This window comes from Salvelinus sp. IW2-2015, linkage group LG4q.2, assembly GCF_002910315.2.
Source record: "Salvelinus sp. IW2-2015 linkage group LG4q.2, ASM291031v2, whole genome shotgun sequence".
NCBI classification, from domain to species: domain Eukaryota; kingdom Metazoa; phylum Chordata; class Actinopteri; order Salmoniformes; family Salmonidae; genus Salvelinus; species Salvelinus sp. IW2-2015.
Genome location: NC_036843.1, coordinates 24,631,342 through 24,646,001, shown reverse-complemented (window position 1 = coordinate 24,646,001; position 14,660 = coordinate 24,631,342). Strand labels below are relative to the sequence as shown.

The following is a 14,660-nucleotide window of genomic DNA, read 5'->3' as shown; positions in this document are numbered from 1 at the left end:
AGGCTGAAAGATTTCTCAGCGAAGGAGTTACATAGAATATTGGCACAAGCCGTACCACCCCTCTCAGGTCCTCAAGCCTGAGAAGGGAAATATGGAGAATTAAAAGGAAGGAAGTGGGAGTTTTGTTAGTTTTGGCAATGTACTATTTTTATTAGGATTTATTAAGTTAGTTTCACTATTACTTATGGATTTATTTTTGATTTTTTTTAAACCATCCAGCTGGTGGCGGCAATACACCTTTATGGGTTGTAGTCCGCCATAAAACCCACAGAAGAAGAAAATTTACTTTAAAAGTGGTCATGTGACTAACTTCTGCAAGCCAAATACGTTTGTTGTTAGCTAATGCGTGAACTGTGAAAATGGAGCCTTTTGGAAGGCTAGTAAACTATTTAGTGTTCCTATCTGCAGTATGGGATGTCGCTCATCTTCAGGACCGTGGAATGCTCTTCCCCCGAGAGTCGTCGTCGCGGGAGATCAAGGAGCTGAATGGGCTGTGGGACTTCAGAGCCGACGTCTCCCATAACAGGAACTTGGGCTTTGAACAGGCTTGGTACAAAAGTCGCCTTGCAGAGGTAAACAGAGAACATCCATTGTTTAATAAACCATATTAACTTTGTAACGTGGATATTGTGTCATAAAATAGTCGCCAATAATATGTGGACTACGAGAACTATTCTGAACAAACAGGAATCTGCCACTATAACTTACCTTTTAATGCGTGGTCTGTTTGGGGAACTTTGACAGGCTAGTCTGGAAACAAAATGATTATCCAATATCTAGTCTGCAAAAAAAAAAAGTTTATCGGTAGTCTATGTTGAAACTTCAAACCAACTAAAAATGTTTGTTTCGCCAAGTCTTTGCATGTATTTTAGCTAATACTTTGTGTAAACTGTCTTAATGATAATTCAAGTCAAAGATTGTAAACATTTGTTCTTATTCATTCTTCCCTTTTTTTTTCCTCTATTTTTATCTGTTTGTCTAGACCGGTCCAGTGATTGACATGCCAGTGCCTGCCAGCTACAACGACATCACCCAGGATCCAGGGCTGAGGGATTTCATTGGCTGGGTGTGGTATGAGAGAGAGGTGTTGGTACCCTCACGATGGGTGTCTGATGAGGGAACCAGAGTCGTGCTGAGGGTCGGGAGTGCACACTACTACTCAGTGGTCGTGAGTATTTCATAAATCTTCTACCATTTGTTTTCAGCTCCAGTTGACATTCTGTATCACTTGTGTGAAAGCTGTAACTCCACAGCCTCTTACGTGAGTTCATCTGCAATGTACACCCCTCCGTGTGTGTGTGGATAGATAAAAGTCAGAAGTTTACATACACTTAGGTTGGAGTCATTAAAACTCGTTTTTCAACCACTCCACAAATTTCTTGTTAAGAAACTATAGTATTGGGAAGTCGGTTAGGGCATCTACTTTGTGCATGACACAAGTCATTTTTCCAACAATTGTTTACAGACAGATTATTTCACATATAATTCACTGTTTCACAATTCCAGTGGGTCTGAAGTTTACATAAACTAAGTTAACTGTGCCTTTAAACAGCTTGGAAAATTCCAGAAAATGATGTCATGGCTTTAGAAGCTTCTGATAGGCTAATTGACATAATTTGAGTCAATTGGAGGGAAGGAAGGAGACGTGTTCTGTCTCCTAGAGATGAACGTACTTTGGTGCGAAAAGTGCAAATGAATCCCAGAACAACAGCAAAGGACCTTGTGAAGATGCTGGAGGAAACCGGTACAAAAGTATCTATATCCACAGGTAATAGAGTCCTATATCGACATAACCTGAAAGGCCGCTCAGCAAGGAAGAAGCCACTGCTCCAAAACCACCACCATAAAAAAAATAAAAAACAGACTATCGATTTGTAACTGCACATGGGTACAAAGATTGTACTTTTTAGAGAAATGCTCTCTGGTCTGATGACACAAAATTAGAACTGTTTGGCCATAATGACCATCGTTATGTTTGAGGAAAAAGGGGGAGGCTTGCAAGCCGAAGAACACCATCCTAAACCGGTAGCACAGGGGTGGCAGCATCATGTTGTGGCGGTGCTTTGCTGCATGAGGGACTGGTGCACTTCACAAAATAGATGGCACATGAGGGAGGAAAATTATGTGGATATTTTGAAGCAACTTCTCAAGACATTAGTCAGGAAGTTAAAGCTTGGTTGCAAATGGGTCTTCTTAATGGACAATGACCCAAAGCATACTTCCAAAGTTGTGGCAAAATGGCTTAAGGACAACAAAGTCAAGGTATTGGKGTGGCCATCACAAAGCCCTGACCTCAATCCTATAGAAAATGTGTGGGTAGAACTGAAAAAGCATGTGCGTGCAAGGAGGCCTACAAACCTGACTCAGTTACACCAGCTCTGTCAGGAAGAATGGGCCAAAATTCACACAACTCATTGTCGGAAGCTTGTGGAAGGCTACCCGGAACGTTTGACCAAAGTTAAACAATTTAAAGGCAATGCTACAGAATACTATTTMAGTGTATGTAAACTTCTGACCCGCTGGGAATGTGATGAAAGAAATAAAAGCTGAAATAAATCATTTTCTCRKCTATTATTCTGACATTTCACATTCTTAAAATAAAGTGGCGATCCTCACTGACCTAAGACAGGGAATTTTTACTAGGATTAAATGTCAGGAATTGTGAAACTGAGTTCAAATGTATTTGGCTAAGGTGTATGTAAACTTCCGACTTCAACTGTGTGTCACTCATAGAAATAACAGTCCTATATTTCTCTCACACTTTTTTTTTTTTTCCATTCCCTGCCAGTGGGTGAATGGAATCAAAATGACAGAGCACGAGGGCGGCCATCTTCCCTTCGAGACTGAGCTGGGTGATGTCCTCCGTAAGGCCCCAGGTGTGGCCTGTAGGATCACCATAGCTGTGAACAACACCCTGACACTCGAGACGTTGCCCCCGGGAACCATTCAACATATTGACGACCCCACCAGGTGAACTGATGACCCCAACACATTTGACTTCATTTCAATGTAAAATATATTAAAATGTGTTAATTTTATGCAAAAAAAAACATTAATTAGGAGGAATCTCACATTGTAAGACACTCATTTTAGATGTTCTGGAGATCAAACCTAGAACGGTTGAGGCTAAGTAAGCATTTCCTGATGGTTTTGAGGGGGGGGGGGGTATATATAAAAATAAAATTTCGGAATACAAATGTAAGTCTATATATAGTCTACAGGTATCCTGCTGACTATATTGTGTCTATATATTGTCTACAGGTATCCTGCCAACTATGTTGTCTATATATTGTCTACAGGTATCCTGCCAACTATGTTGTCTATATATTGTCTACAGGTATCCTGCCAACTATGTTGTACAAAACACAAACTTTGACTTCTTCAACTATGCTGGTTTGCATCGTCCTGTTCTACTGTATACCACTCCTAAGGTGCATGTTGATGACATCACAGTGCTGACCACCTTTGCTGACAACATTGGTGAGTGCAACAACAACAAAGATTCTCATCCACTTCTCATCCACTCATCTGCTCGAGTGGTAGTTTAGGTCTTTTCATTCCCCAGTTTATSCATACCCTGTTTACACTATCGTGCCGACCAAAACCACACTGTGCTGACTTGGCTAGTTKCTTTTCACATTGTCCTTTTCTGCATGATTCCAGTATCTATGGAATAGTGTGAAAAATGGCACAAGTGTACTAAGGTGTTGGTCTCTCCTGTTCTGCCCTTTTGGTGTAGGGCTCATCAGTTACCAGGTGTCRGTGCTGGGCAGTCCCAATTCCACGCTGAAGGTGACCCTCTCGGACAAAGATGGCCACTCTGTGGCCTCCTCCACTGGACCGTCTGGGGTCCTCAACGTGACGGACGTCAGCCTGTGGTGGCCGTATCTAATGCATGAGAGCCCAGGTTATCTGTATTCTATGGAGGTAAGATGGGTTATGTTCCTAGTTGCTAGGCTTAGATGATCCACTGTCTGTTCCTTTTTAGTGTTTGGTTTTTAATTTAACTTTTTATCAAATGTATGAACTACATGACATTTTAATTATACTGAACAAAAATATAAACGCAACAAAAATATAAACGCAACATGTAAAGTGTTGGTCCCATGTTTCATGAGCTGAATTTAAAGATCCCAGAAATTTTCCAGACCTACAAAAAATATTATTTCTCAAATGTTGTGCACAAATTTGTTTACTTCCCTATTAGTGAGCATTTCCTTTGCCAAGATAATCCATCCACCTGACAGGTGTGGAATATCAAGAAGCTGATTAAACAGCATGGTCATTACACAGGTGCACCTTGTGCTGGGGACAATGAAAGGTCACTCTAAAATGTGCACTTTTGACACACAACACAATGCCACAGATGTCTTGAGAAAGCGTGCAATTGGCATGCTGACTGCAGGAATGTCCACCTGAGCTGTTGCCAGAGAAGGTTAATTTCTCTCTACCATAAGCCGCCACCATCGTTGTTTTAGAGAATTTGGCAGTATGTCCAACCGGCTTCACAACCGCAGACCACGTGTATCCACACCAGCCCAGGACCTCCACATCCGGCTTCTTCACCTGCGGGATCYTCTGAGACCTGCCACCCGCACAGCTGATGAAACTGAGTATTTCAGTCTGTAATAAATCRCTTTTGTGGGGAGAACTTATTCTGATTGGCTGGGCCCGGCTCCCCAGTAGGTGGGCCTATGCCCTCTCAAGGCCCACCCAATGGCTGCCCCCCTTGCCCATCATGTGAAATCCATAGATTAGGGCCTAATMWATTTATTTAAATTGACTGATTTCCTTATGAAATCATTGAAATTGTTGCGTTTTTATATTTTTGTTCAGTGTACGTTATCTAGAGAAATAAAAGCACTTGCTAAATATTAACTGGTTTGTTCTCGTGCATTACCCTTTTCCGTGTGATGAGTCAACGCTACCATGAACATCGCCTTAGTTTGACAACTCAGCATCACACCGTCCCTACTRCCTGTGTTAATGGAAAGACTCTTGACTGGAACAATCCTCCTGGCTAGGGCCTGTTCATTACAGAATGTAATGCAACATTATAGAATGTTCAGAATCATATTTTCTAGGCTGTATATTTCTATCTGTCGTGCAGATTTGTCATTGTCAGCTCTACTCTTTCCATTTCTATCTGCTACATTCTGAACATTCCACCTCATCTCAATTGTTTCCAGGTTCACATGACGACAGCTAGCGAGGGTTGTGTCTGCGAGGATGTTTATGCTCTSCCTGTGGGAATCCGCACTGTGCAGGTCACCAACACACAGTTCCTCATCAACAACAAACCCTTCTATTTCCACGGAGTCAACAAACATGAGGATGCTGATGTGAGTACRGAGTAGTACCACTAGAGGACAGCAAAACACTGTCAGTTTTGCGTGTAGAACTGGTGTCCGTCCTGCAGGTGTTTAGTTGCATTCCATATTTGCAAAGATATAGAAGTAATGAATGTTGACGKTCATTTAGAAGTTATCGGTTTCTGTGGTTTTTAACAAACTAACTTCAGTTCTGTCATGCGTTTTGGAATTATTTAAAGGGTCAATGGAATTAGGTCTCTTAAGTCTATTAAATGGGTCTCTAACTGTTTCCCCCTGCTTTCTATGTCTGTGTCTGTGTCAGATCAGAGGGAAGGGCCTGGACTGGCCTCTGATTGTGAAGGATTTTAACCTGTTGAAGTGGCTAGGGGCCAACTCGTTCAGGACCAGTCACTACCCTTACGCTGAGGAGATCCTGCAGATGGCAGACCGCCATGGCATTGTGGTCATTGACGAGTGTCCCGGGGTGGGCATCAAAGACATGTAAGTTATATTGTATTTGTCACATGCTCCGAATACAACCGGTGTAGACCTTACTGTGAAATGCTTACTTACAAGCCCTTAACCAACAATGCAGTTCAAGAAATAGAGTTAAGAAAATATTTACAAAATAAACTAAAGTAAAAAAAATCTACGTATCAAGAAAATTACATAACAATAACGAGGCTATGTACAGGGGGTACCGAGTCAATGTGCAGAATTAGTCCTGGTAATTTATAAAGTGACTATGCATAGATAATAAACAGCGAGTAGCAGCAGTGTAAAAACAAAGGAGCGGGTGTCCATTAGATTAATTGTTCAGCATTCTTATGGCTTGGTTGTTCAGGTGCCTTTTGGTCCTAGACTTGGCGCTCCGGTACCGATTGCCGTGCGGTAGCAGAGAGAACAGTGTATGACTTGGGTAACTGGGACTTCCTCTGACACCGCCTGGTATAGAGGTCCTGGATGGCAGGAAGCTTGGCCCCAYTGATGTACTGGGCCGTACGCACTACCTTCTGTAACYCCTTACAGTCAGATGCTGAGCAGTTTCCATACCAAGCGTGATGCAACCAGTCAGGATGCTCTCGATGGTGCAGCTGTAGAACTTTTTGAGGATCTGGGGACCCATGCCAAATCTTTTCAGTCTCCTGAGGGGGAAAAGGTGTTGTCGTGGCCTCTTCACAACTGTCTTGGTGTGTTTGGACCATGATAGTTTGATGTGGACACCAAGGAACTTGAAACTCTTGACCCGCTCCACTACAGCCCCTTCGACGTTAATGTTTTCCTGTAGTCCACGATCAGCTCCTTTTGTCTTGCTCACATTGAGGGAGCGGTTGTTGTCCTGGCACCACACAACCAGGTCTCATTGTTGTCGGTGATCAGGCTTACTACTTGTGTTGTCAGCAAACGTAAGGATGGTGTTGGAGTCGTGCTTGGCCACGCAGTTGTGGGTGAAGTCCAGGATCCAGTTGCAGAGGGAGGTGTTTAGTCCCAGGGTCCTTAGCTTAGTGACGAGCTTCATTGGCACTATGGTGTTGAACGCTGAACTGTAGTCAATGAACAGCATTCTCACATAGGTGTTCCTTTTGTTCGGGTGTGAAAYGACGGTGTGGAGTACAATAGACATTGCGTCATATGTGGATCTGTTGTGGCGGTATGCGGATTGCAGTGGGTGTAAGGTTTCCAGCATGATGGTGCTGATGTGAGCCATGACCAGCCTTTCAAAGCACGTCTTGGCTACTGACGTGAGTGCTACGGGCGGTAATCATTTAGGCGGATTACCTTCGATTATTTTTATTTATTTATTTTTTGCGCATTGCTATGTTGACAGTTTCTGTGACCTCTAAAGMGTCAAAAGTTACACGTTCCCCAGGGATATATTCATTCAGACGATTTATTTAGAAAAACATTTCTTAAACGGAAGCAAATGGAATGATACGGGGAGGGGCATACCTGAATTTGTCCAATTTTAAAAACGCTTGTTTTTCCTCTGTTTGCTTTCATTTGGTTTGTAAACTGTTTCTGTAATGAATACACCCCTGGTGTAACATTTTTGAAGAGAACTTGTTTTTCACACGGAACTGCGTGCCAGACATTTTTAAAAACACWTTTTTTTAAAGCTTGCGTGCATGTCTTTACCATTAACTCCTCAGTTGTTAATGGCCGGTTAAGTTTATATACCACATAAAACAGAGCAATATATAATATCAATGCTCAGGCTTTACATCATGGATAGAATCTAGTGTCAGGTCTTCTGTGTCTCCGGGACAGCCATTAACCCTGTCCTCTCTCTCATCCCCCAGCCGTAGTTTTGGGAACGCCTCCCTGTCTCATCACCTGGCGGTCATGGACGAACTGGTGAGAAGGGACAAGAATCACGCCTCCGTGGTCATGTGGTCTGTAGCCAATGAGCCGGCCGCTGAGATGCCCCCTGCCGGATTATATTTCAAGTAAGAGAACGTTTAGCATTCATTCACTTTCCGTGAATGTGGGTCCTTGTTATTTTAAAATGCACATTGACATTATGATGGAGTGATGTTGTAGTGAACAGATTGTCAGTTAAAAACGAACTTCCGCTTCTCACATGAACGTGTTATTGGTGATGTCATAAAGGAAGGGAAATGGAGCAGTATGGTGACCTCATAGAGGAAAGGAAACGGAGCAGTATGGTGACCTCATAGAGGAAAGGAAACGGAGCAGTAATGGTGACCTCATAGAGGAAAGGANTGGTGACCTCATAGAGGAAAGGAAACGGAGCAGTAATGGTGACCTCATAGAGGAAAGGAAACGGAACATTAGTTTGTTGCGGTTGCTTACACACTTATGCAGAATTTGGCTCATTGTGTCAAAACTCTACACACAAGCCAAATAAGACAACACTTCTGTCAAAACACACATTTCTATGTCAAAACACACGTCTGTCAAAATGAAACTCTGCAATTAAAACAATCCTTTTTCAAAATGGCATTTTTGCAACAAAATAACACATGCACCAATTTTGAATTACTCTTTCATAGCAGCAACACACTGATGTACTTTATACAACACACTGCTGTCTTTAGTACTTTGTAAACCTTCTCATACAGGCTTCTGTGAAAGATGTCCAGTGAGTGACATCTACACTCACATTTCAATGAACACAAACATAGAAAGGCTTTCAGAAGAAATAATGTACGACTATTATTTTTGCCAATTGCACGTTTATACGAACAACAACAAAAACACAAAGTAAGGTAGAATACAGTACACAGTAATCAATATGTTACTGTAAACTCATGGAAACAAAAAGAAATACAGTGCAATGATTTTTAAATTGTATGGGTGGGGTGGGTGGTTTATGGATCCCGTCTTCTGTTAGGGTCTGGCAACACCACCTCATCCACATCACAAGCCATGTCATCCTGGCTAGGCACGGGGAAGATATCGCCTTGTATCCAACCCTGGACTGGATCCATCCAATGTTCTCTGCATGCCTCTTCCCATTGCTTGCAGATGAGGCAGGCGGTCATGTGTGTGGGCGGCATACACTTTCCAAACGCCAAGACAAATCATTCTTCAATCGGATTGATAAAATGGGGAGTAAGGGGGCCAAGTATACAACTGTGGACTGTAATGTGGTTGGTGAACCAGTCCCTGACCAGCAAAGCCCGGTTATGAAACTAACATTATCCCAGATGACAACCAAACCGGCGCTTGCCGGTCCGTCCTGTACAGCTGCATTATGTAGTGCAATCCAGACATATGAACAGTGAGCAGTATAGGTGGGACCCAGGGTGCCATGGTGATGGGAACTCCTTGCAGACTAATGGTGTCACACAAGGTGATATTTCCCCCCGCCGCTGCCCAGGGACATTCACTACGGCTCTTTTATCCTATAGCATTGGGGTCCGACGCATTCAGTCAAAACTACAAAGCTACAAGGCAGGTGCCCCCACAGAACAACAACCCCCCCGCTCCCCCTGCCAGGTCACATACTGCTTAGTGAATGTATCTATGCAGTGCCAGTAGGACACAATCTACTGCCATTACAGTGTAGTACAGTGACACTTACATAGTGCACGTCGTCATAGCGAAGATCTTTGACTCTAACGCTGTTCCTCTCAAATGGAACCCTGTTCAGCTGCTTCATTGTAAGTTGGTGTTGACGCAAGATGTGGCAGAGGGTCAACATACTGACACGGTTGATTATTATGGGATGTTGTGTGATCTGCGCTGATTTGCTCTGGTAGTTGATGTATGATGGTGGTGTTTGCCAACACTAGATTGACAACGGCCAGTTCCTGTTCATGGGTGAAACAGACGTTTCCTTCCACCCTCAGGAGGTCGTCTGGGAGTTCTGTAGAAAAATGCAAGAATATGATGTCATTGGCTTGGTTCTTCTTTACATACTGTACACAGTAACATCACAACTGTATGACAATGTACTTCACAGTACTATACCTATTTGTTTTGTTCACTGAGGAGCGTAGACCTAATATTGTAGGACTACATTGTACTGTGATGCAGAATGACGTGCAACAATTCCATAGGTACAGTCTAGTGTAGAACGTTGAAGTTCCTGTTCTCCAGTCTAAATGTCTGTATTATGGATGCTACCGTGTAGCGACTCAGGTTGGGCTGGACTCAGGTTGGGCTGGACTCTCTGACTCGAGGTGAGCTTACCTGAGGTCTATTTGTAGTGGTGAGGCTCAGACTAATTGGTGTTCAAATACTGTAGAAGTGTTTTTGTGTGTGGGTGTTGCCAAGTTCAGGTATGTTTTGCATTTTGAATAGAAGTGTTTTATCAATGATTGCAAGAGATTTAATTCTTGAACGAAGTGTCTAATGTAAGAAACGGTGTGTAGTGTGTTGCAGAAAATGTTTGTAGTTTTGATGACTTGTTTTTAAGGCATGGTTACAAAAGTCTTCATGCTTTTGTCTAAGCATTCACTTTCAGTGTGTAAACAATCGGCAAAAACTATAACGGTGACGTCATAGAGGAAGGGGAACAGCATAACAGAGATTGTAGGTTTTGTTTTTATTGGAGGACTATCTAGCATTACGTCATAGAGGAAGGGAAACAGATCATAACAGATTTTGACCTTTATTAACTAGGCAAGTCAGTTAAGAACAAATTCTTATTTTCAATGACGGCCTGGGAGTGCCTTGGAACACTGCCTTGTTCAGGGTCAGTGACAGGTTTTTACCTTGTCAGCCCGGGGAATATGATCTTGCAACCTTTCGGTTACTAGTCCAACGCTCTAATCACTAGACTTCCTGCCGCCCCAAAGATTGTAGGCTGTGTTCTTATTGGGGATTACTCAGTACTGCTTGAGGGGGGGGTGAACCGGGCAAGACCTTGAAGGCTACAATTTCCAAGGTATTTCAAGCAGCGTTGGTATTTACTTTACATCTGTAAAACCCACGTATGTGAGTGGGTGTGTACTTTGCATGCTTATTCATCAGATGGGAGAGAAGTGTATGGGTGCGTCTGAGCATGTCCTGGTAGAATGGATTGCTGTCATGTGGAATGCAGTCCGAGTACTAGTGAACCCTGCCATTCAAAGAGCAGTTGTAGGTGTCCTTTATCATTGAATCACAGCCTACTTCGCCAAACGGTGGTGATTTAAACAAGCGCATTCGCAAAACAAGCATTGTCGTTGCACCAATGTGTACCTAACCATAAATATCAACGTGAAAGGACCGACAAGCAAACAGCAGGAATTTCCTCCATAAAGTTTCTTGACATTACAATACTTGAACTATGTATCATAGTCAACAGACAGTCTGATACTGTGAGACTGAGTTTGTATCAGTCTGATACTGTGAGTAGAGGTCGACCGATTATTGGACGACCAAAAAAAGCTGATGCCGATTAATCGACGATTTTTATATATATATATATATATAGGAACTTAAATGAAAAACAAAGTGTTGGAGAAGAAAGTAAAAGTGCAATATGTGCCATGTAAAAAAAAAAGTTAACGTTTAAGTTCCTTGCTCAGAACATATGAAAGCTGGTGGTTCCTTTTAACATGAGTCTTCAATATTCCCAGGTAAGAAGTTTTAGGTTGTAGTTATTATAGGAATTATAGGACTATTTCTCTCTCTACATTTGTATTTCATATACCTTTTTGACTATTGGATGTTCTTATAGGCACTATAGTATTGCCAGCCTAATCTCAGGAGTTGATAGGCTTGAAGCATTGCGAAGAGCTGCTGGCAAACGCAGTAAAGTACTGTTTTAATGAATGCTTACGAGCCTGCTGRTGCRTACCACCGCTCAGACTGCTCTATCAAATCATAGACTTAATAACACAAATACGAGCCTTAGGTCYTTAATATGGTCAAATCCAGAAACTATCATTTAGGAAACAAAACGTTTATTCTTTCAGTGAAATAAAGAACCGCTCTATTTAATCTAATGGATGGCATCACTAAGTCTAAATATWACTGTTACATTGCACAACCTTCAATGTTATGTCATAATTATGTACAATTCTGGCAAATTACTTCGCAACGAGCCAGGGGGCCCAAACTGTTGCATATACTCTGACTCTGCGTGCAATGAARGCAAGAGAAGTGACACAATTTCCCTAGTTTAATATTGCCTGCTAACATGAATTTCTTAACTAAACATGCAGGTTTAAAATAATATATACTTCTGTGTATTGATTTTAAGAAAGGCATTGATGTTTATGGTTAGGTACATTCGTGTAACGATTGATTTTTTTTTTTCCGCAAATGCGCTTTTGTTAAATCATCCCCCCGTTTTGGCGAAGTTGGCTGTCTTTGTTAGGAAGAAATTGTCTACACACAGTTCGCAACGAGCCAGACGGCCCAAACTGCTGCATATACCCTGACTCTGTTGCACAGAACGCAAGGGAAGTGACACAATTTCCCTAGTTAAAAGAAATTCATGTTAGCAGGCAATATTAACTAAATATGCAGGTTTAAAAATATATACTTGTGTATTGATTTTAAGAAAGGCATTGATGTTTATGGTTAGGTACACATTGGTGCAACGACAGTGCTTTTTTTGCGAATGCGCTTGTTAAATCATCACCCGTTTGGCGAAGTAGGCTGTGATTCAATGATAAATTAACAGGCACCACATTGATTATATACTACGCAGGACAAGCTAAATAAACTAGTAATATCATCAACCATGTGTAGTTAACTAGTGATTATGTTAAGATTGATTGTTTTTTATATGTTTAATGCTAGCTTGCACCTTACCGTGGCTCCTTGCTGCACTCACATAACAGGTAGTCAGCCTGCCACGCAGTCTCCTCGTGGAGTGCAATGTAATCGGGCATGATCGGTGTCCACAAATGCCGATTACTGATTATGAAAACTTGAAATCGGCCATTCCGATTTAATCGGTCGACCTCTAACTGTGATACTGAGTTTGTATCGTAGTCAACAAAGACAACCTCGCAGTATCAGACTTCCAGACTCATTTTCTTCTTCCAGGTCCTTCCTCACGAAGTCCATCTGTATCCTGACCCCCTACCCCATCTTGGAACAGGGAAACCATTGCTCTCTCTAAATGTTTTTGTTTGTCTTTTTCAGGACACTGATAGCTCATACCAAATCTCTGGATGCCACTCGACCGGTCACGTTTATCACCGCCAGTAACTTCGCCAGGGACAAGGGGGTGAGACATCACTGTTTCTTATGTTTATGAAGGATTATTCACCGAACTATGGCTTTCTCAATTTGCTTGTCCTCGATTCCTCTCCTTCTCCAAACTTATTGCATGAGGTCAGAGGGAATTGTGGACCTCTTCCAAGACGTTTTTCAAAGTAGAGGATCTGAGGAATCGAGGAAAGACTAACTGAACCTTTGACTGTGCTTGTTGCCAAAATATAGCTTTTTTTTTTAAAGCATACCTATGCCCTGATTCAATCATCCTGGCTCACTGAGGTCTGCCTCTGCAGCCACAGTGACTCCKTGCTGCAGATAACTCTATAAGAGGAATGTTTTACTGAATGTCTGTTCCACTCAGACTTACCAGACATAGTTTATCAGTGACTAAACTAAGCACAGTTATGACCATAACATTCCATACATTACTATGGCAATTCAATGCCAATGAAGATATATATATATATATATATATATATCGTAACAAGGACCGCAACACTGAACCAGTAGTTCTATTTCTTCTTCTCACGTTGAAAACCGTCGATACATAGGCGCCATTTTAATTCTGACCGTAACGTTCCATACATTTACAAGGGCAATTCAATACCAATGAAGTTGTAGTTGGAACACCGTAACACTGCTTCCCCCCCCCCCCCACAAGGCTCCCTATGTGGATGTGATCTGTGTGAACAGTTACTTCTCCTGGTACAGTGACCCGGGTCACCTGGAGGTCATCCCCTTCCAGCTCAACACCCAGTTTGAGAACTGGTACGGGAAGTACCAGAAACCCATCATCCAGAGTGAATACGGAGCCGATGTGGTTCCGGGACTGCACACGGTGAGTGTTCCGGAACTACTTTAATGTTCTACGTTCCGTGTCATGTTCTTTACAGGACAGAAACAGACTTTGAATTTTCTTTTTTTTATAACATAAGGTATTGTTTAAAGCAAACACATGTGCTTGTTAAGATTGCAAGATCTCTTTTTGAGGCGAACAATAGTCTGGATACCATTGTGTCAAATGTGCTTGAACATAGACCTCTGTCAAGCACCTACCCAGGCTTGAACAAAGACCTCTGTCAAGCACCTACCCAGGCTTGAACACTGGTTGAAACCTATGAATTGAAAGTTAAGTGGTTGAGCTTGAGTGATCAATGGAAATAAAAGGTTGTCTTTTTTCCCCCCCTCCCAGGATCCTCCCATGATGTTCACTGAGGAATACCAGAAAATAGTGTTAAAAAACTACCACGATGTGTTTGACCAGAAGAGGAAGGAGTATGTCATTGGAGAYCTCATCTGGAACTTTGCWGACTTCATGACGGCACAAAGTAAGGAGGAATTCCTAAAAACCTGTCGTTATGACAACCGTTCTTGTAAAAACCTACCCATTGAAGCTGGTTGTCATGCTGGTTGTCATGCTGGTTGTCATGCTGGTTGTCATGCTGGTTGTCATGCTGGTTGTCAAGCCTTTGCTTGTTTAGCTAATATTGACTCTTTACTCGGGGGGGGGCTTCGATTCAATCCGTATCGCAGAAGTTCAGCGCTATAGCGTGATTTTTTTTTTAAATTGAAAGGGAATGTTCCAGCGTTAGCAGAGACTAAATTCATGGTGAACTGCATTGCAGTATGTCGGCTCAACCGGAAATTACTTTTTTTTCAACTGTATTGCGATGAACTTCCACCATACGGATTGAATGAAGACGGAGTTAGTCGTCGTGGGGG

The 14,660-nt window shown here is 42.3% G+C and overlaps 1 protein-coding gene across 1 annotated transcript in view; it reads left to right on the top strand.

Moving 5' to 3' along the window:
• The first annotated feature begins 270 nt into the window (after positions 1-270).
• LOC111963499 (beta-glucuronidase) overlaps positions 271-14,660 on the top strand; it is an 18,684-nt gene continuing 4,294 nt past the window's right edge. Inside the window, exons 1-11 of the mRNA XM_023986983.2 lie at positions 271-572; positions 983-1,168; positions 2,789-2,970; positions 3,338-3,480; positions 3,740-3,927; positions 5,190-5,342; positions 5,635-5,813; positions 7,613-7,759; positions 12,864-12,948; positions 13,600-13,776; positions 14,131-14,266. Coding sequence (XP_023842751.1) covers positions 360-572; positions 983-1,168; positions 2,789-2,970; positions 3,338-3,480; positions 3,740-3,927; positions 5,190-5,342; positions 5,635-5,813; positions 7,613-7,759; positions 12,864-12,948; positions 13,600-13,776; positions 14,131-14,266 — 1,789 coding nt within the window. The 5' untranslated portion in view covers positions 271-359. The remainder of the gene's footprint in view (positions 573-982; positions 1,169-2,788; positions 2,971-3,337; positions 3,481-3,739; positions 3,928-5,189; positions 5,343-5,634; positions 5,814-7,612; positions 7,760-12,863; positions 12,949-13,599; positions 13,777-14,130; positions 14,267-14,660) is intronic.